The 24431-nt window shown below is 36.4% G+C and overlaps 1 protein-coding gene and 1 long non-coding RNA gene across 2 annotated transcripts; both read left to right on the plus strand.

The window, feature by feature from the left end:
* The first annotated feature begins 1066 nt into the window (after positions 1-1066).
* Positions 1067-24196, plus strand: LOC121411145 (H/ACA ribonucleoprotein complex subunit GAR1-like). Its single transcript, XM_041603679.1, has 4 exons — positions 1067-1111; positions 1460-1562; positions 13239-13455; positions 21618-24196. The coding sequence occupies exons 1-4, from the start codon at positions 1082-1084 to the stop codon at positions 22033-22035; spliced, it is 768 nt and encodes a 255-aa protein (XP_041459613.1). The 5' UTR covers positions 1067-1081; the 3' UTR covers positions 22036-24196.
* On the plus strand, positions 17384-18679 carry LOC121411146. Its single transcript, XR_005969429.1, has 2 exons — positions 17384-17695; positions 18307-18679. It is a non-coding gene; the product is annotated as an uncharacterized LOC121411146 (long non-coding RNA).
* Positions 24197-24431: the final 235 nt, after the last annotated feature.

Raw genomic sequence — 24431 nt, forward strand, 5'->3', positions numbered from 1 at the left:
ATTGTACGAGTGCCGAGAGTGAGCTAAAAAAACATTTATATTCTGACCTGAAAGCTTGATATTCTAAGCATTTTGGTACCAATGATTAAAATTGGTATCTAAAAGAAGAATAGATGCGAGCGCGCAGCGCGAGCTGAAAATTTTAATTTTTCGATCTGAAAAAAAAATGACAGTTTACTGGACGTTTTTGATAAAGAACAATATATATATCCAAGAAAAGATGATTGAAAATCGAAGCAGGAGGTCTTTTGAGGCTTAAAAGTGAAAACAGGACATTTGCATTCACCTATTTTATCATGAAAAGTATAGGTTTTTGTTACATAAATGATGCGAGCGCGAAGCGCGAGCTGAAAATTTTTATATTTCAATCAGAAAAGCGGGAATTTTGAGCACGATTTTAAATAAAGAACGAGTTGTTTATCTCATTCTCGCTTGCTGAACATTACAATCTTGTTTTTTTTTGCCATATCCGGAATTATTGGGGGGGCAAAATGATATGTTTGCCCCCCAATATTTTCATTGGTGGGGCGATCGCCCCCCCTGCCCCCCCAGGATCGACGCCTCTGCTGCGGCCCCCCTGACGAGCATGAAACACCCCCCCCCCCCTGACGAGCATGAAGACTTTTTTTTTTGCTTGTCAATATTCGTTTTCTGGTACAATATCCTAAGACCCTTTTTAATTTTTTGTTTTTTTTCTTGTCAATTTTTTTGGCGGACGGTTCCCCCCCCCCGGGAAAATCCTAGGTACGCCATGGGACCATCGATCCTTTTAAACAAATTCCAGGATCAACCAAGATATAGGCCAGGGCACGTTAGGTACGTATATAAGGTATTTAAAAAAATGAATTAAATAGTGAAATATTTCGCTCGGAAAGCTACAAATTAGGCCTATATATGGCCAAATTCGCGATGGTGGTTTAAAGATCTATGATTAAAGGATCCTTTTGCCCCAAGTAGAATACGTGTTTAGTACATTAATTCGGACTTATATCTTGGCCGTCGGCATGCATCAATACCATCTGAGGATTAGCTACATATTGGGCTCATATCTCTATGAGTGGGCTAAATAGTAAATTGTCAGATGATCTATGAGGGGTCCGTTTCAGAAAGAGTTGCGTTTATTAAACGAAAGTCAAAAAATCAATCGCGACGTCCAAAATACGCGCTATTGATTGGTTGAAAATCAAGTTACACTTGATTTTTAAGTTTGGTTACAATTCTCTTTTATTTATTTCCGCAACAAGCCCCTGTACTCGATCGTGGAGAGATCATACATAATAATGAATACACTGATCTCTCCACGAGATCAGTGATATGAAGTCCCGGAACCATACGAAAACCGTATTCAATTTATATTTAATACGAACAAAAAGAAGAAAAAGTAGGTCTACAAAAATAAAAAAAAATAACATCTAGTATTTTGTTTTATTCTGTATTTGATTTGAACTATTTTTTAAAGGATTTTCGTATACGGTGCCGGATCCCGTCAGTCTCTTTTGTGATCCAAAATTGGCAACAAACGTGTGTGGCGACGGACTCGACTGGCGTGAGAAATAAACTTGGTAAGAAATTTATCTTTCGCATTTACCATTTGGCAAATATGTTATGAGAAATCATCTGATGAAACACACAAATTATAGGTACCGGGTATGTCGATTTCATGTCTTTTAGTCGTTTTAAACTGGGCATTATCCTGGTTTAAAATTAAGACAATGATGGACGCGTCGGACGGAGTCGAGTCGACGATGTCGATGGACGCACTGCACTGCCACACACACAGTGCACATGCAGTGACAGACACGCGTGGCCTGGCTTGCACCACGACCATATTACTAGTCCATACTAGGCCTAGCTTAGACAGGAATATAACCGTCGTTTCTGGGACTTATTCAACAATATCTGACATTTCACTATCATCCCCATTCACCGACGGTAGCGTGTTAGTGTGAGCTTGCATGTGTTATCACATCCTCCGTAGTCCCTTTTGTCGATTAACTGTCCAGAAAATGCCAGACTCATTACATCGAATTAACGTATTGGTATGGTGCCTAATGGTGGTTACTTGGAATTGGATTCTAGCCTACGGCCTACCCCTGTTATCGACCACCTAATCTTCTAAGCATTGAATCTGCGAAAATATTCATCAATTTTACTCAGTTTTCGTTTCATTTGTGCAGAAAATTTAGCAGGTCAGATTCCCATGTTTCGCTCGGCGACTCCGATTCAATCCGTGTAATAATAGCAGTAGAGGCGCATGCATGGCCAATATTGGAGACTGTCTCCAATGTGGGAGATTATCTCCTATATCAGAGACTTTTGTGAAGAATTTGGGTATCCAATTTCAGAGACAGTCTCCAGTTTTGGAGACCAATTTCCTTTGTTTACATTTGCGGCAAAAGGATTAACTTGGCGGCAAATAAAAATGTGATAAGCAGATTCCTCATGAAAAAATCATGCTTTTGTTGGTGTTGTTTCTTTTGTCCTTTTGCAAAGCAAGTCTCCAATGTGGGAGATTGTCTCCCCTATTGGAGTCTCCCATATTGGCTGTGCGCCTCTACTGTAAGCCTCGACGAACAATGTATGCGACGATTTTCCATTTGCTCATTAGCACCCGTCTTTTGAAACCGACCACTGGCGGTACACTAAGTTTACGGCAGATTCTTGTCGTGGCGAAATATTTTTGTCTCCCTGCATAGCAGAGTGAGACTGTAGGCGCCGCTTTTCCGACGACGGCGGCGGCGGCGTCAACATCAAATCTTAACCTGAGGTTAAGTTTTTGAAATGACATAACTTAGAAAGTATATAGACCTAGTTCATGAAACTTGGCCATAAGGTTAATCAAGTATTACTGAACATCCTATTAGAGTTTCATGTCACATGACCAAGGTCAAAGGTCATTTAGGGTCAATGAACTTAGATCATGTTGGGGGAATCAACATTAAAATCTTAACCTGAGGTTAAGTTTTTGAAATGTCATCATAACTTAGGAAATATATGGACCTAGGTCATTAAACTTAGATATAAGGTTGATCAAGTATCACCAAACATCCTGCATGAGTTTCACATCACATGACCAAGGTTAAAAGGTTATTTGGGGTCAATGAACTTTGGCCGATTCGGGGGTATCTATTGAATTACAATCAAAACTAAAAGTTTTTGGATCTGATTCATGAAACTTGGACATAAAAGTAATCGAGTATCACTCAACATCCTGTGCAAGTTTCAGGTCACATGATCAAGGTCGAAGGTCATTTAGGGTCAATAAACTTTGGCAGAATAGGGGGTATTTGTTGAATTACCATCATAACTTTGAAAGTATGTTGGTCTAGTTCATAAAACTTGGACATAAGAGTAATCAAGTATCACTGAACATCCTGTGCACATTTTAGGTCACATGACCAAGGTCAAAGGTCAATGAACTTTGGCCATAATGGGGGTATCTGTTGTATTACCATCATAACTTTGCAAGTTTATTGATCTGTCTTTTGAAACTTGGACATAAGGGTAATTAAGTATCACTGAATATCCTGTGCAAGTTTCAGGTCACATGATCAAGGTCAAAGATCATGTGAGGTCAATGAATTTTGGCAACATTGGGGGTATTTGTTGAATTACCATTCTATCTCTGTAAGTGTATTGGTCTAGTTCATAAAACGTGGAAATAAGAGTAACCAAGTATCACTGAACATCTTGTGCGAGTTATAGTAGTTTTCAAAGTCAGCACTGCTGCTATGTTGAATCGCGTGATGCAGGTGAGACGGCCAGAGGCGTTCCACTTGTTACTCTTTCAATTCAGTTCTATGACGTCAACATGCTAAATGATCACCTCACTACTTCCACTGCGAGCTCCGGCGCATAATTTGACGACAGATATTTTGGTTTTTCAGCGAGGATTGGGTTTGGTCAATACAAGTTTGATTAATTCTACTAAATTTCTACCTTTTGTTGCTTCTTTTTTTCTCGTAAAATCAATTCTTATTGTTTCTATGGACACTGCGCCCACTCTCGCGTATCGTTTGTAATACGCAATAATTTTAACGCGCAAGGTGGTCGGTTTAAAAAGAGGTGGTTGATATATTGTAATCTCACCATACTACTAGTGTCTTGAATTTTTAAAGCAAATAAATAAATGTACAGAAAATGGATCAAAAGGTATGAAAATGGTACAGCGTTCTCGCCAGTGTATAACACGCATGGTGCAAACACCATGCGTGCGGAAATGGAGACCAAGTGGAACCATGCGTAAAATTTCAGCGACATGCGTGGAAAAATTAAATGGAAATATTCAGAAAAAAATAATACACTCCATGAACTCATCTTAGTGATAGCAACTTCATTTATCGGGTTGCGCCGAAGTCCCACCAACTTAAGACCACTTACAGGCCTACTACGGCTAGGAAAGTGGCAAGGCGCCCAGCTAGCTCGCGGCTGCTATTGCGGGCATATGACGGCACGGTACGGTCGTTCCGTTGACTATTCCCCCGTCTGCCCCGCACATCACACCGGCTATGCTCCATGACCTACCGGTAGCTGCGCTTACTGATATGATGGGAGTGGAACTTGGAATAAATGCATTGTATATACAAGGAACATGTACTTGTACTGTGTTTGTCATTTATCTCGCCCTCTATACACACAATGAACGAATAGCAAAGGAGTTGTACTGTGTTTGTCATTTTATCCCGCCCTCTCTGCACACAATGAACGAATAGCAAAGGAGTTTGAGAACTGTGCGTGACCGCTATGGTGCATGGATGTTAGGCCTGGGACGATTGTCATTTTTACCATTCAATTATTTCCTGAAAAAATAATCGAATGATTCGATTGTTCGTCGGGAATCAGGTCTTTTAAGTCACAATAGTTGACCTACTTTATGGTGAAATCTCCATCAAAGTCACATGTTTAGAATAAATGAAAGTAGGACCTTTTTCCCCTTCTCCATGATATTTATATCAAAAGAAACTACATGAAATGAGATTAAAACTTTCAGTTTATTCCAATGAAAATCCTTCCTAAATCCATGCTGGTACTCTGGTATTATGCATGCATCCCTCCAAGTGCCACACCCCTGCATATGAATGAATCAGCCCACATCAGCCAGTGCAAAGTCCAAATCCCAAAGATGTAAACAACTCATTCATGAACTATTCTTTGAGACTGACCCCAGGTGGAGCATTTCTTGAACAATTTCATCCCTTGCCCACACCATGTCCCCGCCCCCACTTGTGGCACTGCCCACGATTCTACACATGTATTTCAAAAAAATATTTTGCAAAATATTTAATTTGAAATACCTTATAAAATTACGATTTTTTTATCATTTGAACCTACATGTATAACTGGGTCTATTTTTGGAGACTAGTCGAGAAAGTACACGGCGGCGCATGTTGGAATGTAGTTTTCATTGTGTGAGGGGGATAGAAAAAAGGTTGAATTATTGTTTTGAAACAAAGGAATTCTCCGGCTCCCACCCTTATCTTTCTCTAGCTCTCCCTCACACACACACAGATGGGGGAGGGGTCAATTTATTTCTGAAGTCATGACCTCTCCTGATAAGGGAACCACTGCCTTCTTTGTTTCCCCAAAAGTTTCATTGGCTATCCGAAGGTCCAATCAGCTCAAGTGAGCTTGGTTGTGTGATTTCTTATTGTTTTGTGCACGCAGACAATGAACTCATTTTGTGTATCGAGGGCAAGGTTGGGTGGGATAAAAAAAAATTCGGAGCGCTTTCATGTTGGTGTGTAACTGTGAATGTAATACAATCATTGATTATTTTTGAAAAATTATCTCGGTAACATAATTTTTAAACCTGTATGAAGTGTCATCATTGTTTTATTGTCATTTTGTTATTATTACTTGGGTATTTGAGTTCTCCCAATGTCATAATCGGGATCTGCCGAACATTCGATTTGTGTAAATTTTGCTTATCGATTGGTGATTGGCGGCATGCCAATCGAACCATTTGATCAATCGATGTTTACTCCCAGGCCTAGCATTTATGTGCATTTGTGTGGGCTTAAAAATACGCCACAATGGGGCTCCCTTGGCGTCTCTATTTCATGAAAAGGCCGTCGCTTCCGGGAGGGGTGAACCCCCCCTCCCGCACCCACCCCCGGGAGTGGCAGCAAAAGTCCCCGACATGGGTGAATTTTTTTCTGGCGAGAACGCTGGGTACTTAACCAATGTTTTCTTGACTTGGTCTCGAGAATCACCCTCAAAATGGAGAGGGCGTCAAAAATTTACGAATGTGATATCGATATTGCTTTCGATATTATGCGATCTGCTCCACATGCGAGCTTATCCGCTACGATCACAGGTAGCAGATGACATTCGATATATCGAGACATTAAAAAGTTAATAACGATAATGACGTCATTCAAGATGGCAACTTGCAAGAAAAACCGTCAGCTCAGGTGAAAATGTCTTAAATGAAAGATTTCTCAATCATCCAGAGGATTTTTTTTAATAACTTCGGTCCAATGTACGCAATTACTTAAGTGATTTATATTTCCCTGATAATGGAAACCATGAAACTGTAAATTTTACAAGTTGAGAATTCTCTGAAAGTATTTCATTTGACAACTTGTAACTTAGTGTGGTAGAAGTCACAATACTCAAGTATATCTAAAGTTTTATGTCATAAGCCAAATCCCCCAATTACAGACTCTAACTAAACAAATTAATGACATGTTACGTATGGGACAGTTACATATGGGACATTTTGTCCCCATAGAGAAGTACACAATTTTACCCATAATTCAAAAAATTGAAATTATTTAAAATATGGAAATAACAAAAGAGTTTCTTTCTTTTAAAATGTTCTATTGAGACATATTTGATATGACTGAAAGGGAAATTAGCCATTTCAACATTTTTTTTCCTTTGCCCTTAACAAATAATAGAATTTAAAATTTGATTATAAACAATTATTATTACAATAATGATTATTTATAATTAATATTCAATTTCATTTGTTAAATAATTATATGATATTGACTGGAACATCAAATATGTCGCCTGCAAGAAAATCATTTTGGCCCAAGTCTTTAGACGAGGGCAATATGATTCTTTTCTGGGCGACATATTTGATGTTTCTTGAAAAAAGAGCCAGTCAATATTTTTACCTAAGGCTTTACAATGTGTAATTCAAGCTACTATTTGGAACAATTATATGCCTGTTTGCTCATCACTATTTCTGATTTCAGGTGTTTACCTAGTTGGTCTCGGATTGAAAGTAGAGAGTGAAATATGACTTTTATATATCTCCTAAACAGCCATGCGTTTTATGTTGGGCCCGCAAATAGGTGGTATCGTTACATTTGCACGACAAGCACAGAAATAATTAATGGTATAAAACTTGAAATACATGTGCTACATGGGTATATTTGGTATCATATTAAAGGGAATCTTTATACCAATTACTTGAAAGAAAAAGAAATACTGGAGATTACTTCATTTACCAGTAATTAGCAATTATGTAACATCAATTGGCCAATTTTGCATGGTGGTAGACGAGGGGAGCATAAATTTTCATTTCATTAAGAAACTAAATGTGTAACATCACAGTACCTAAATATGTAATAGTTTTGGGGCTCACTGGCTTATTCTTCAATCATAAGTGGGTCAGATTTGAACTTTAAAGTTTAAAGGATACCTAATTAAGCTAATTAGTATAATTAATTGATGTAAATCATGAAATTAACATGATTGAAATTTTGACTGTCTGATGTATAGGAAATGAGAGATAAAATATAGTTGTGGGTTACATGTACACCTTCAATAAAATTTAGAAGCTGCAAAAATTTCAAAAAGAAAAGCAAAAACTGATTTAAATGCTTCAGAGATAAATCAATCTATTGTTTTAATAATTATGACCTCATGGTTTCAATATTGACAGCGTAGACTGATAGTGATAACTTTGATGTGTCCGAATCTTCGGATTATTCTGGTAACATAACAGATAGCACATACACCCTTCATGCAATTAATTAATGAACTTGTTTGTTGCAATAAAGCCCTCATCTGATGCTATTTACTTTTTTTCTGTTAATGTTACGTCACACTGTGTCTATAAATCAGTAGAGGACACATGTATTTAGCTGGCACAAAATTGTTCAGAGAATATATTTCAAAATTATAAAAAGAATAAACAAAAAACTACTCGAGAATGAAACTGGTACAAAAATTAAAATAAACAGAGGCAAATGTACCCATAGAATATGTTCTATGCATAGACATTCAATTGACCCATTACCAAGAGACCATGTCCTGCAGAATGTTGAGCAAGAGGATATATTTAAAATATAACTCTAAAATAACATAATCAAAGTATTTTGCCAGGTGTATTGATTTATTTATAACATGTTAGTTGTTTTTGTTCACACTAAGTTTGAATAAGCTAAAGCAGTAATGAGAACTTTTCATTGTGCATTCACATTTTTCAGGGACTCAGTTTTATAATTATGAGGGGAGCAATAAATAGCTCTCCTAGATCTTTTAAGGAGAGCGGTAGAGGAGCACTGCAAAAAGCTCTTCTTCAACATACAAGGGGAGCTTTTTGTCCAATTAACAAAACAGATGGAAGAAATGTACTGGTATGTAATATAAAGTTACAATCAACAACCAAAGGAAGTATTTGTAATTGTTTTACAATGTTTTGTAATTAAATTGTGTCTTATCAAAACCTGTTGCGTTAGGTTTTGACTTTGGCTTAAAGTTAAGTCACTAACAATTTTTTTTTTCAGGGGCTCCATTTTAAATGCCATTTTTTTTTTGTATTTTGAGGAATACCTGTTCACTTATTAATGAATTATTACTTTTTGTTCAATATTGTATGATTTTTAAGTTATTTTTCATGCTTAGAATCTTGGATGTGGGTATGTGTGGGTGGATGTGTGTGTGGGTGAGTGCGTGTGTGTGTGACTGTGAGTTGGACTTGGATATACCTGTTCACTTATTAATGAATTATTACTTTTTGTTCAATATTGTATGATTTTTAAAGTTATTTTTCATGCTTAGAATCTTGGATGTGGGTATGTGTGGGTGTGTGTGGGTGAGTGCGTGTGTGTGTGACTGTGAGTTGGACTTGGATATACCTGTTCACTTATTAATGAATTATTACTTTTTGTTCAATATTGTATGATTTTTAAGTTATTTTTCATGCTTAGAATCTTGGATGTGGGTATGTGTGGGTGGATGTGTGTGTGGGTGAGTGCGTGTGTGTGTGACTGTGAGTTGGACTTGGATATACCTGTTCACTTATTAATGAATTATTACTTTTTGTTCAATATTGTATGATTTTTAAAGTTATTTTTCATGCTTAGAATCTTGGATGTGGGTATGTGTGGGTGGATGTGGGTGAGTGCGTGTGTGTGTGACTGTGAGTTGGACTTGGATATACCTGTTCACTTATTAATGAATTATTACTTTTTGTTCAATATTGTATGATTTTTAAAGTTATTTTTCATGCTTAAAATCTTGGATGTGGGTGTATGTGGGTGGATGTAGGTGTGTGTGGGTGAGTGCGTGTGTGTGTGACTGTGAGTTGGACTTGGATATAAATGAATTCAATATCTAATTTCTAGTCCATCTATTCCAGTACAATACCCTGTACTCAGCCATGTACATGTAATAAAGGCCCACATCCCCTAACTTTTCCTGAAGTTCTTTGAAAACGCAGATCTCCATGAAAATTTCATTTCTCTATTGGGGAGTCTAAATTCGATGAAAATGTATTCATTAAGAACTTAAATATACATGACAATGAAGAAATCATCAAACTTTATTGGCAGTTTTGAATAATATTCATGAAATGTAAACTCTGTCTGAAACAGAAAATCACCATCATTGAGGCCTTTACTGAGTGAATTGTCCCCCAGAGCTCTGGCAGAGCTCTAACTGGCTAGCTAGAAAAAGCGCCAATGCGTGAGCCTGCCGCCAGCCTTGTAAAATAGAAGGAGCTTTGTTTGATGATTTATTGTCTGATATAATACCTCATCCCCTAGAAAACGAAAATAAATTATTTTTTAGTTATAATTAATAAATAAGGTAACTTATTTTGGAAGTTAATAAGCCGTTTTGAAAAGCAAAGCCGAATGACAACTCACCAATGCTAGGTTACAAGTCTCAGGGATTTATTTCCTGTGTAATTCGAATTATTTAATCACAGAATCGTGATATATGTAGGGGAAACATGTGCATTCGAAATTGCACATGGTGGTAGTCATAATGGACCCCTATACATGCAACGGTTTCCCGACCGTTGCATTGATTTTTTTTTCCGTACTTGGTACCATGTGTGTGGAAATACGTGGTACAGAAAAATAACGCAACGTCGGAACTTGAAACTGCGCTACTTGCTATTTTTAAGGATTATTCATGACTTTGAGTGTTGGATTTTGGATGATTTTTAAATGGTAAGCGGAGCTCGAGCATATTGAGTTGCTATTCACTCGGCAATAAGCATGATTTTGGGTGATTTCGAGGGCGACTTTAGGCATTTTCGCGCAGGTCAACGATCGCGAGGCGCGCTATTCATCGCGCTACCAAAAATGGATTAAGGCGCGCATGTAGCGCGCGATCGCTCTCGCGCGCCTTAAAATCGAATCCCTGATTTTTCCTATATTTATATGTTAAACCTGACTCTCAATTGTCAACCTGTGGTCCACCAGTATTTGAGCCAAATCCTACGATTCGAGTCAAATGAAATCATTTTTGTCTCACCTGCGAAGCAAAGTGAGACTATAGGCGCCGCTTTTCCGACGGCGGCGGCGGCGGTGGCGGCGGCGGCGGCGGCGACGGCGGCGGCGGCGTCAACATCAAATCTTAACCTGAGGTTAAGTTTTTGAAATGATGTCATAACTTAGAAAGTATATGGACCTAGTTCATAAAACTTGGCCATAAGGTTAATCAAGTATTACTGAACATCCTATTAGAGTTTCATGTCACATGACCAAGGTCAAAGGTCATTTAGGGTCAATGAACTTAGACCATGTTGGAGGAATCAACATCGAAATCTTAACCTGAGGTTAAGTTTTTGAAATGTCATCATAACTTAGAAAATATATGGACCTAGTACATGAAACTTGAACATAAGGTTAATCAAGTATCACTGAACATCCTGCATGAGTTTCACGTCACATGACCAAGGTCAAAGGTCATTTAGGGTCAATGAACTTTGGCCGAATTGGGGATATCTGTTGAATTCCCATCATAACTTTGAAAGTTTATGGATCTGATTAATGAAACTTGGACATAATAGTAATCAAGCATCACTGAACATTTTGTGCAAGTTTCAGGTCTCATGATTAAGGTCAAAGGTCATTTAGGGTCAATGAACTTTGGCCGAATCGGGGGTATCTGTTGAATTACCATCATAACTTTGAAAGTTTATTGGTCTAGTTCATTGAACTTGGACATTAGAGTAATCAAGTATCACTGAACATCCTGTGCTCATTTCAGGTCACATGACCAAGGTCAAAGGTCAATGAACTTTGGCCGAATTGGGTGTATCTGTTGAATTACCATCATAACTTTGAATGTTTATGGATCTGATTCATGAAACTTGTACATAAGAGTAATCAAGTATCACTGAACATCCTGTGCGAGTTTCAGGTCACATGATCAAGGTCAAAGGTCATGTAAGGTCAATGAACTTTGGCCATGTTGGGGTTTTTTGTTGAATAACCATCATATCTCTGTAATTTTATTGGTCTAGTTCATAAAAAGTGGTCTAGTTCATTAAACTTGGACATAAGAGTAACCATGTATCACTGAACATCTTGTGCGAGTTAGAGTAGTATTCATAGTCAGCACTGCTGCTATATTGAACCGCGTGATGCAGGTGAGACGGCCAGAGGCATTCCACTTGTTTACTCATAATAACCACAGTAAATATACTGGTTAGTGTTTGCAAATGTAATTATGCAACTAAAGGCAAGACTAATTAATATTTTAGGGGTAAATTCAAGTATTGATACATATTTAACCAAAAAATTGTGATGTGAAAGTTGGTCTTAAAAGATGATTGCTCCCAGTTATTTTGGCAGAGTTATCCCCAACAAGTTATATATCACTGGAAAGGTCTCACTCTAGAGAGTTGAAATATGCATGTTATTTCTCTATAGGGTGTAAAGTTTTTCTGATTCTCAGATTTATTGGGAAGTACATTTTTTTCACAGTTTTCCACATATTTTGACCTTTAACTTTTTATGACATTACCCTATGCCTTTCTGATTGCATTTTTGAATTCCTCAGACAATTTCCTTTCAGAATATATATACTTAGTTTTATGGATATAGGATGTCAAACATGAGAGAAAAATACAATTGTATAAAATGGTGCGATTTTGGAGGAAAATTTGAGTTGTAACGGAAATGGGCCCAACTCAAAACGCATGGCCAAAATGCCTTGTGTAGGTAATAATTTATAAGCAGATATCAAGCTTATCAAGGAATACATGCCATTTGAATGATCTCATATCGTCATGATTCGAGCCCAGTCGTGTCAGCAGCACCTTACTTCGCTGATACCTGGCATGGCCTGGCTGATGTTTTGCTTCCAGTACTAATGATAATCTCAAAGTCTCAAAATAACCAATTTGATGGTCCAAAATTCATCAATACTCATTAGCATACGTGTACTGTAGTACCTATAATGTATACAGGCCTAATCGACTCGCTGTGCATTACTGCACGAGCCTGCTTGGTAGGGTAGGATATTTTGCTCATTTTTTTATGATAACCTTATAAATGAAAGCCATCCATGGATGAAATTATAAGCTGAAGTTATTGACTTAAAATCTCGAAAATGACTTCATTTTTAAACATCACTTGATATCTAAAACCCTTGCTGAATCACATTACTTGAAGCCGGTATTCCGGCTTTTGGGGTTCAAAGGGTTAAAAAGTCATTCCTTTAAACAGACTTATTTCAGCTGTTTTCAGGAAATTGCAGATTTCATTTTATCTGACCCATTCAAAATATTTCAAATGATTATTAAGATTTGACATAAAAAAAATTAAATTTCTTTTTTTTTGTTGTTGTTGACTGGTTGACATCCACTTTGCTACCTGTGTTCCACCATGTTGAAAGTGTAAAGCCTATGTTTTCCTGGTTTTGGGGGTCTCGATTCTTTAAAAGTCTGAGTGAATTTTTTTTTTCTTGATACTGTTTTTTGCTTTCTGACTAATTCTCCCAAGGATTTAAGTCGTAATTGGTTTGGTTATTTTTTTGTGCAGTGATCATCAAGATGACTGAAGGAGAGACCACTACAGAGACCCCGACCTCGGGAGCAGAGCCAGTTGATGAGGAGGTTCTGACAAGATTTGAGGAGATGTTTGCCTCTAGATTCACAGATGCAGATGAAATGTTCCAAGAATACATGAATACAAACAAAGAAGAACGAGTTCCACCTATCTTAAACCATTACCAAGTCATGAAGCCCAGAAATCAAAGGTACTGTAATTTTTCCTGTCCAAATGTTTTGAATTAATGAAAATTTAAAGTTTGATATCAACTAAATTTGAAGATTAGAATGTATAGCATTTGGTTGCATGTTGTGAGCTGGTACCTTAAAATGAGTGGCAGAGTTACACTTTTAAAAATGTTGACAACAAATAATGTAGTTCCTCACCCCCAGTCAGACCGCAGGTCCCTATGCTAATGAGCAAAAAGGCCAGATTCATCCAAATCATCTCGTAGCTGAATCCTCCTCCTTGCAAAATCTCGTGATTCGTGAGATTTTCTTTCTCTAAGAATGTACCTGTTTTAACCTCAAGTTAAATGAAATATTATTGCACCATCAGATAGAGTAAAAGTTACTCTTTCATATTGGTCATTTATATTGTATACAATATTTTGTTAAATAAGTAAATTTCTGGCCTGAAAGTGTGCCTTAAAAACTGAATTTTCTTCCTCTGTTTTCTTTTGCAAATTGTGCAAAACTTTTATTTTGAGCCTCAATGATACCTATATCACCATAAAGCTGAACTTCTGTACTTTTTCACAATGCCACTCTTGATATGCGGCACCTTTTAATCGGGTCAAGATCGCACTTTTCCCACCTAGGTACAAGACAAGATTTCTGAAATTTTGTACTTGCATGAAATCCAGAGTCCTGATTGGCTGGATAGGGTTCACAGAATAACAGGCACGGGGTATTTGAGGAGATTACCACATGGGAAGTGTCACCTTCCCACGAACCCAGGCACTGGAACTAGGCCTGTTTCGGGTACACGGGTACACGCACTGTCAAGTCAGTGCACGTGTACTAAATTCCATCACCGTGTACACGGTAGCATCTGCATAAAGCTTGCATGGGACTACAAAGTCAGTGAACAAGCTCACAGCCTCACATTAAATCTTAGTCCTCAGACACTGTACATGTTTTAATCACTAATATGCCAATATATTTCAATTAATCTTGAGTGAGTTCACTTCCAAAATCGCCGATTTAATCCACATTCATTCTTGAGACTCGAGTTTTTGTATCACGAAATGGGTCTGCTCCGGTCTCGAAAGCTCAAAAGCGTTGCTCAATCACACTCTGGGCCAATTTGAAAATCACCAATTGCGACAACGATCATTGCTATAACTTACGTGTTATACGCTCGTACAGATGTGCTACAAGCCTACAAACATACGCTCCTCAAATTGGCAACAAAATAATGAAAATCAATCGATAATTTCAGTTACACTTAATTCTGCAGCGATCTGTGCATGCATGTACGGTACAGTATACAAAATGCGCATCCAACGAGCGTCGGCGCTAGCTAGGGCCCTGCACTGATTTTATTATGAATTCTTTATTAATTTAATGCACTGCTAAGCTGAGTAAACTTTTAATTTGCACCAATTTTTGTGGATTGATACTTCAAACTTCTCAGGTAAGCTTTAAAACAGTGACTTAGGCTATATATAGACCCCTTTTTATGACATGTTGATGCGGGTCCGTGTCGACATGAAAACATAACTCGCTCTCAGTGTTTACTACGTGTAGACGTGTACACGACCGAAAAACATGCCGTGTACACATGCATCAAAAATGGACTTTCAAAACGGGCCTAACTGGAACCGTTGGAATTTGCCACTGGGTGGTCTCTTTGACCAATCAGAGTGCAGTATTCTTGTTTTCAAACTGATTTATGTACTTGGCAAATGAAAAGTGTGATCTTGACCCGATTAAACCACTTCTTATTTTGAAACCTATATCATTTGAAAGCATACATATTCAGCTTTATCATGATATAAAAATCATTTGGGCTCAAACATAAATAAAGTGTGAAAATAGCAGCTTTTGTCAGGTGAAAATATTCATTTTGTAGCATATTTTAGATCAAAATTTTAACCTATATTACAAAATCTTTGAATAAATCCAAACACATGACCTGAAAGAATGATTCTTCTTCTTTACAATGGTACCAAATTCATGAAATTCGATGCACAATTAGAGCAGCAATGACCGAATGAAAAGAGGTATTTTGGTCAACGACTCAAGTCAAGAATATCACTTGGATGAAAGAAGCCACTTTCTTGGGACCTGCAGTCTGACTGCCCCCTTTTTCTATCAACCCTGTTGAGCTCTCATTTTAAAGTAAAAGCTATCTCCACTAGCGTTGAAAATATTATTCAGAATAAGTAATAAAGCTAATAGTAAACAATGGCAGCAGTGTGTATGACATCAAGATAGGGTGGTGGAGCAGATGGAGAAGGAGCAGACCAGACAAATTGGGAAATATATACCTGTTAGGTTGGAGTCAAAACATTTTTATTTACTGGGGACCGTCAGTAGTGATTAAGCAGGAAAACAGATAAGAAAAAAAAACAAGAAATTTGTCATCAAAGACTGAATATACATGTAGGCCAGTTTTAGACCTATATTTCCTTCTCTAGTTGTCCATATGAAAAGTTTCACATGATTCAATATTTCAAAGTAGAAACTTTTCAACCAAGTAAAACTATGAAAATAAGGGTACTGTACCGAGCAGGATTTCTCAATTTTCTCGAGCAGATGAATTCATTAGCCTGTTGCGTCATGTTGCGTGAGCGCAGCTATTTTGTTCAGCCTCTTTAGAGTCAGTCCAACTACTTGTGTCAATTTGTCAAGTGGCTTTTTTTTTTACAAGTTCAAACTACATGCACGAATACGGGTACAAGAAGAAGCTCTGAAGACATATGGGTCATTCCATGGGGTTGGGGCAAAAATTGTGACATCAGGGTCAAAAAATAGAAATGTAATAAATGAAATGTTTTATTTCTTATATGTTTCATGGGACAATCCTTCAACTAAATCCACTTACAGGCATTTCATACCACCCTGCATATTGGAGTAAACTGAGAAATAAGATTTGACAAAATACCACCGTTACATGGACATCATTTATCATCCTTACTAAGACTATGCTCTCCCACTGTCAAAATAAAGGGGTTGATCTCCATTACTCTTGATAAATATTTTGCTAACAACATTGTTAGTCACTTTATTCCACACTTTTCAACATGGCATATATATTTTGAAAGATTTAGCATCAATAAATGGAACTTGATGCTCTGTGTGTATACCAGTGCCATGTTCTGTGTCGTTCTTTTTTCTCACCAGTCTAGAAAATTGAATTTATGATGGCATGTAGAACTAAATAGTTGAGAGAAGTCATGCCTCAACAGAATGGATTATTCTCTTTGGAAAAACTAAACTACTCTTTCTGGCATAACCTTCTATTTTTAGTGTTACCACCGTTACATGGACATCATGTCTCAGTAACAGAGGTATACTTAGAAGCAATGTTAAGTTAATGTCCATTAATGGCCATTACACACCAAATTCCACTTCATGCCTTAGAATATTTGCACAAGATCAATTGATTACACTAAAGAAAAACATTTTGCATGTCAAATTCTTTGCAAATAAAAGCAAATTAAATTAGAGTTTAAACAAGGAAAAATGTACAAAATTATTGACAAATTATATTTAAAATCATACTACGATAATCCTCAAGTTTCCACTTCCGTCTACCTCTGGAAACATTTACGTTTCTGCCTAAAGGAAAAAACAAAACAGTGCTATCTTATGATCTCCAATTCTTTTTACTTTAAAATAACTCCTTCAAGATATTACTTTCAAATGTACATACAGTACCACCGTTACATGGACATCATGTCTCAGTAACAGAGGTATACTTTGAAGCATTGCTAAGTTAAGGTCCATTAATGGCCATTAAACACCAAATTCCACTTCATGCCTTAGAATATTTGCACAAGATCAATTGATTATACTAAAAAACATTTTTCATGTCAAATTCTTTGCAAATAAAAGCAATTTAGATTAGAGTTTAAACAAGGAAAAATGTACAAAATTATTGATAAATTTATATTTAAAATAATACTAACGTAATCCTCAAGGTTCCACTTCCGTCTATCTCTGGAAACAAATGTTTCTGTCTAAAGGGGAAAAACAAAAGAGTGCTAGCTTATGATCTCCAAATCTTTATTACTTTAAAATATCTCCTTCACGATATTACTTTCAAATGTACATACCTCCGTTACATGGACATCATGTCCTTGTAATGATCATATTGAATAGTATTACATGTACTTGCCATTCTTTTAGTATCAACACACTAATGCGAGTTAACTCATCTTACTCAAGTGTAGAAATACAACATCTACAGGCAAGCTTCTAAAATGCATCAATGAACAGGTAAAATGTTTTTTTTTATTCATACATGTACACGATTATAATTTTGATACCTTTGATACAATACTCGGGTGAAAAATATGTAGGAAAAAGTACTAGTTTAGTTCTTCTAAGCTACATGTATGGTTTTTCAAGACAAAACAACACAAAGTTGGCATGCAATTCATGGACAATGTATTAATACCTTACACATATAACTTGTTCAATTTGTTTACTCTAACTTATTTTACCTCAGTTACATGTACATGGTAATGTAGTTCTAAGTGACATTAATTAAAATATAATCATGTCATCACTGGAATAAATGCATTGGATAAAACAGTAAGTTCCAGCATGCCAAAAGGACAATTGTAAAGTACTTAGTGGACAAATTGAATAAAAAAAAAACTTACATCTGTTGTTTGAACATAGAGTCGTGAACAAGAAAGTAAAATGTACTATTTCTACTAAGCTATTCTAATAAATGTTCAAGAATAACACTGCAAACTACAATCTTTTCCTTTGGTTAAAAACTCTATGGTAAACTTCTTACTGGCAAATGCAAAAAAAAGTATTACACTGTACACTAAACCTGACAATAAGAAATAACATGCAATATTTCTCTCTGCATTCAGGTTACAAGTTTATGAACTTCAAGATGATCGGTGACCCAATGACAACTGTGTGGAAGAGGACTCTGTCAATGTCACAAAATAGATACAGGTAGAATTGTGCCTCGCCATCAGGCCAGGAGTACAGGTCACCAGATTGACACTTCATGTACTGAAGATATATAATTTTACCTTCAACAGAGGCTACCTGTAGTTATTTGAGAAAAATAGTATTTGGAAGTTTGACTATTTTTTTACACAATTCAAATTATTACAATTTAATCAACAAAACTTGCTGGATTGTTTCCACGATATTTTATATTATTATATGAAATCATTTACTCATGTACATGTCTTGACATTTTCTCATTAAAGTAAGGGGGGTGGATTACTAGGGCAATGACAAGGAATCTGATCTGTTCTTGCAAAATACACCCTCACTTTGTATTTTTTTCATAGCAATTAGAATTCATCATTTCCTAGTTCATAGATTAAATATAAAGTTATGTTTTATACAAGGTTTTTGTATTTGCTTTCTTGTGTTCTACTTTGTTTTCACAATACAATTACTTGCCCATTACCGGTACCTTTTCATAAATTATCTTTACTTTAATTTCGTTTCTCAATGGATGAATTTAATCTAAGTTTATTCTGCATTATAATCTAGGGTGGTTATCTCGACAATTCCATTTAGTTTTGTATGACCATCCTATTTAATTTTCAACTATGAAGTTTAATTGTTCAAGCAATTACATAATATATTTGTTTTATTGGAATTAAATGAATTAATGGAATTCAAATGTGCAATTTACCTTCTGATACAGCAAATAAACTCTTGTGAAACAAACTCGATTGTGTCACTTTTTCTTTTCTTCGCTTGTACATGTTTTTAAAATGTCGTTATATTGCAATAAAAAAATCACATTGAAAACAATCACAAAGGCTTTTGCTTTCTGACAAAACAAATACCCACCCCCTCTCCTAACAATTGAATAAATATAAATTAAAATACGATTGAAAAAAATCCTCAACTGAATATATAGAAATAAAAAAATACAATTGAAAAAACGGAGAAAGAAATGAGGGAAAAAGAATGAGTGCTGAAAAGTATACCAACATTCAACAAGATGAAAAGTTTGGGGAAGGTTAAGCCTATAGCTAAGAATTACTAGTAATTGAATTATTCCCATGCTTCATCATACACAAAGCCCATCTACTATGTGTAGGGGGGGGGTAGTAACAGAAAAATTATTTTGCCCCTCCCCCCTCCTTTCGGGCTGGGATCAGCTGACAAGGGGGGGGGGTCTGCCTCCCCGTGGCACCGCCACTGGTTCTAAATTCTCATTTTTTTTGCAAATTCAAATTTGATCATCAGGTCTTTGATACCCATATTACCTAGAATCAGTAGGAGCCAATTTAAACAAGGAGAAATTTTGTACCAAATTTGAGATGTCACCTTCATGATCATCAGTGAAAGAGCTGTTTCTGAGTATCCATTGGCCTATTGAATCAACATATTTTTGTGTAAAAAAATCAACTAAATTACGATTGAATCATGTCAGCTACCATTCAAAACATGTTTGCACGGAATCACATCAATAAAAGCATTATTTTCTTTGGAACCATTCAGCAAATCTGGAACAAACACGGCAATGTCTCAATCACATATTTCACTTACACGAGAAGCTACATGTGGGACCGAAGTGAAAGATGATGGAAAATTAGCGAGATTTTTCAAACTTAAAAACACTTTCTGCATGGTAATACAGTTCCACATTTTAAAGATAAGGTTTAACTAGTTTCAAAATACGAGTATCGGGATAAATCTCCGTACTTACGTCGCTTTGAAAGGGAAAACATCGTGGATATCCAATCCACCGTTACAAAGACATTGCAGGAATATTCCCAATTGCAATGCTTCAAAACGCCCGCTATCATAGCTGTTCATGTGCATGTGGATTTCGGCTAACAACCCGTCCGTCTGATACAACGACGGTCTCTTCTCCGGTGTCTCCTTACATACGAGATGAAATGTGATCCACCGTTACAAATTTGGCCCGGACATCGCCCAAAACATAGGCGACTCTCGATTAATTTAGATGACATTACCATAGGTTTTCAAAGCTAATCTTTTGATTAACAGTTGCTTACTGCCTGCCCTTTATTTCTGACACATAATTTTGGAAAAAATGATTTCTGATTTTTAGATATTAACCACATTACCGCCGTTACAGAAAAAATAAACGAGGACATCGCATGTAACGGTGGTATGCCGATTTGTAGGAATGATTTATGATATGAAGTCTCTTTTCATTTGCTATCCCATTACTGTTTTGTTATTAAACAAATGTTGCTTTATCAATCATGGCCATTTGAATTTGACTAAGTCTATCTTTTGATTAGATATCTTCAACTGAAAATGACCATTTTGGATGTCACACTTGGTACCCCAAAAAAGAGTCTGGACATCATCATTTAAAGTCTCACCATCAATAATATTTGCAGTTCAACATTTTTATTTCTGCATCAAGTAATTGCTTACATAACTGCCTTCCAACAAAACCACATTGCAACATCAAAACACCAAACACATTTTCAGGATAAAGCTAACAGTTCATAAGGAACACAAAAAAGTGCTGTTGCCCCAACCCCGTGGAATGACCCATATATAAATGTACATGTACATGGACTTCATAGGGGCGCACAGTGCACGAGGTGGCCAGTGATATTGTGGCCTTGAATACCCTAGATGATATTGTGTCCAATATCCCCTATCATGATATAAAGAATTTTAATGTATTGCAGACAAGCAATCAACCTTGGATGCCATACCAACTCACCAGCATTGTAGGGAAGGGTAATAAAACTCATATTTTTAGTCTTGGCTGAAAAGTGGTATATGAAGTTGAACGTGTCATGCTTGATGAAAACTTCACTGTAATTGCTGTGTATATAATATTAAGGTTTCACCAGCTGGTGATAATCAAGTACCAAAATACGCAATCAACCATCGTTATCATCCAATATATGTGCATTGCAAATCTTGCAGGACAAACTTTTTTCTCAGTTTTTGCCCAATACTTATGAGGCTTGGTCCACACATCGGTCTTGGGAGTGGATAGTGCAAAACATTTCATATGTGTCAGAAATTGTGATGTTGCCATGGTTATTATAATGGACTATGTATTAAATTATTTTTTTCTCACATTAGGTCATCTTGGTAGTGTAGGGCTGTGTTATTGTTTGGTTTGCTTTTGTTTTAATCATTTACTTTTAAATAAGAATGCTGCTTGGCCCTATGATAAATATTGCAATATTCGTGATATTTTTTGCAGAGGATTCGGTCGTGGCGGCTACAACAACAGGCGAGGAATGAAACGTCCATATGATGGTCGCGATGAATGGTACGGTAACGACGGCAGAGGGAGATGGCATCAAGAGAACTACAACAGACAAGGTGGTGGATGGGGCGGTGGTTACAACAGAGGAGGCTACGGTGGAGGAGGGTACGGTAACCAAGGAGGTTACGGATATAACCAAGGGTATGGAAACCAGAGGTATGGTAGGGGAGGGTATGGTGGTGGTGGTGGAGGAGGTGGATATGGGGGAAGGGGAGGATATGGAGGCGGCTACGGCGGCGGAAGGGGTGGATACCAAGGTGGTTATCAGCAACAGGACAGATCATGGGGTGGCAACCGTGGTGGAAGGTTCCAAAGAGGAGGTGGACAACAGAGGAAGTGGGAAGATTATTGATTTTTAATGTAGGAATCCTTTGTCATTTTTCCCCCTTTTTCGGGGGGGGGGGGGGGGGGGTCTGAGGAATAGTTGGCTTGTGATTGTACATGTATAATAAAACCGAAAATAGAACCGTAATGGTGGTCATATAATGGCCTAACACTGAGCATGTCACCAAGAATGTATCGCTTTTAATGTGACAGTGACAAATTAGTTGTCTTTAAAAAAGTTAAAGATCTTAGATGTTGAGGAGAGAGGGAAAATGCCATGGCAGTAATAACAGTTTGTCTTTTGTGATGCTGGTTTTACTTTTAAATTAACACTTTAATGCTTTCCTTTATGGAGACAGTTCACATGTAGATGTGGTCTGGATACCAAGTGAGAAAATTTTCTGGTCATTAAACTTCTCTGCAAAGTTTAGACAAGATCTTGTTACTCCAGTGATTAAATATAGGACTAGGAAGGTTGTCATCTGTATTAGGTTTGAGACAAGGACTCTGATAGTTATACTTACAATGTGGTTATGCTCGATTTGTCATTACATGTAAACTGCAGGTGTTGGGTCTCTGTGAGTCTGAGATAATATTACATATTTTCAATGGAAACTGTCCAGTTGTGAAATTTAAAAATGCATGCATTTTCTCACCAAAAAGTGTAAAGAAGGTTTTGTTAGGAAACAGTGTCCATTAATTTAAGCATGATTTATCCCATATTTGCAATATTTTACTGCACTGTTTATTGCTTGATGTTTAAATGTTGATTGGTATGTTACACAGAAAAAAAACCCAAGAAGCCCATCGGAATGAAATTGAAATAGCTACAACATTTGAACCTTAGTCAACATTTTGTAGCATACTCATTACTGTGAGAAAAGCTCTCAATAGAAAATACCATGATGTCCACATTATACATGATCTTCCTGAGGCTTAGAAAAGAACCAAATCTTGTATTTGTATGTTTAACACATTTTTAAAAATCCAATCCTATTTATTCTACTTCATTAATGTACATGTATTATGATAAAAAAATGTCTGTATTTTAAACATGTATTCTGATCGTGTAAGAAACTTAATTTAGTGTTATGTACATTGAGGAAAATGTCTGTGGTTGTCTACTTTTTAAATGCAAATTTTTTTACAATAATCAGCACTTTAAGATAGGACCTGCATTTTATTTCTGGGTAAAATAGTGCAGTTGATATGTATAGTATCTACTGTATGTATGCATACTTTAATATTTTCCCCAGAATGGCATTATAAGATGAGCCAGTTCAATACATGTATTTTTCTTGGATAATTCTTGATTTCATCCTATGTAACATCCGACAAAGTTAGGAATTATCCAAGAAACGTTAGTACAATGTAGCAGGCCTCTACATAGACATTGAGCATTCAGCTCATTTTTTCTTCAGTTTTGAGAAATGCATGTCATAAAAATTTTCCTTTACTTTTTTCAGTATCACATTAGAGGTGTATCAAGAAATGCAGTCCCCAAAGTCTGCTGATTTGTGAAATAATTTGCATTCTTTTACGTATTCCACATAATTTTTGTTTACATATATGTTTTATTTTGAACATGTCAACCTGGATGCAAATGAATGTACACCATCTTAATTACATGGCACAGTTTATTATTACTGAATGAGAAACAATGTGCTATAGCTTAATTTCATTTCAATTCTAAACGTTTGCTTGTTGTCCAGTCAGTTTAATGAGGTTGATTTTAATGGTTTCTGTGTACGTGTTTAAATATCACAATGCTTTATGTAAACTTTCTATTATCTTCATCAAAAGACATGTGAAATCAAACATATCATGAAGGCTAGCACAAGCCTTTGATCATGTTGATCATGTTAGTCACTTTTTAATATACATCTTACGATGCATTTTGTAATTTACATGTTTATTTTTTATTAAAAGGGTCAATATACATTGTAATCAATCACAAGTGGTTGCAACAGAGGTTACAGAATCAATCGTAAATCTTTCACAAGAGGGATCAGTAGTACATGTAAGATGTCCATCTTTAAGAGAAACAATTTGTTTTGTGAAACGTAGTTGCAAATACCCAATAATTTACTTTTCCATTACAACTTCAATATAGCAAAGAGTACATGTACTTTTCAGCCACATTCCTGGTTATTTTGAATTGTTAGAAATTGATGAATAAAAGAAGTTTTTGATTAATGAAAAGTATTGTTTGCATTGTAAATCCATTATTGATGTATTGATATTGACAGAGCTTAATAAGACCCTATGTTTTCCCGATGGTGGTAGTCCTATCCAAATCAGAGAAAAATTAAAGGGACTGTAAATTGAGTTGAATTTTCTTCAAATTGAATTTTCAAGTCTCATGACTGCATTTGTGCATAATAGAGGGATGGTACAGGCTGGAGATATTTATATTTCAATAAA

This window comes from Lytechinus variegatus, chromosome 3 (assembly GCF_018143015.1).
Source record: "Lytechinus variegatus isolate NC3 chromosome 3, Lvar_3.0, whole genome shotgun sequence".
NCBI lineage: Eukaryota > Metazoa > Echinodermata > Echinoidea > Temnopleuroida > Toxopneustidae > Lytechinus > Lytechinus variegatus.

Coding starts and splice junctions, on each gene's coding strand:
- LOC121411145 (XM_041603679.1), top strand. CDS start 1,082: ATGATCTATGAGGGGTCCGTTTCAGAAAGA. Junction 1,112..1,459: donor AGGGGTCCGTTTCAGAAAGA/GTTGCGTTTATT, acceptor TATTTTTTAAAG/GATTTTCGTATACGGTGCCG. Junction 1,563..13,238: donor TGGCGTGAGAAATAAACTTG/GTAAGAAATTTA, acceptor TTTTTTGTGCAG/TGATCATCAAGATGACTGAA.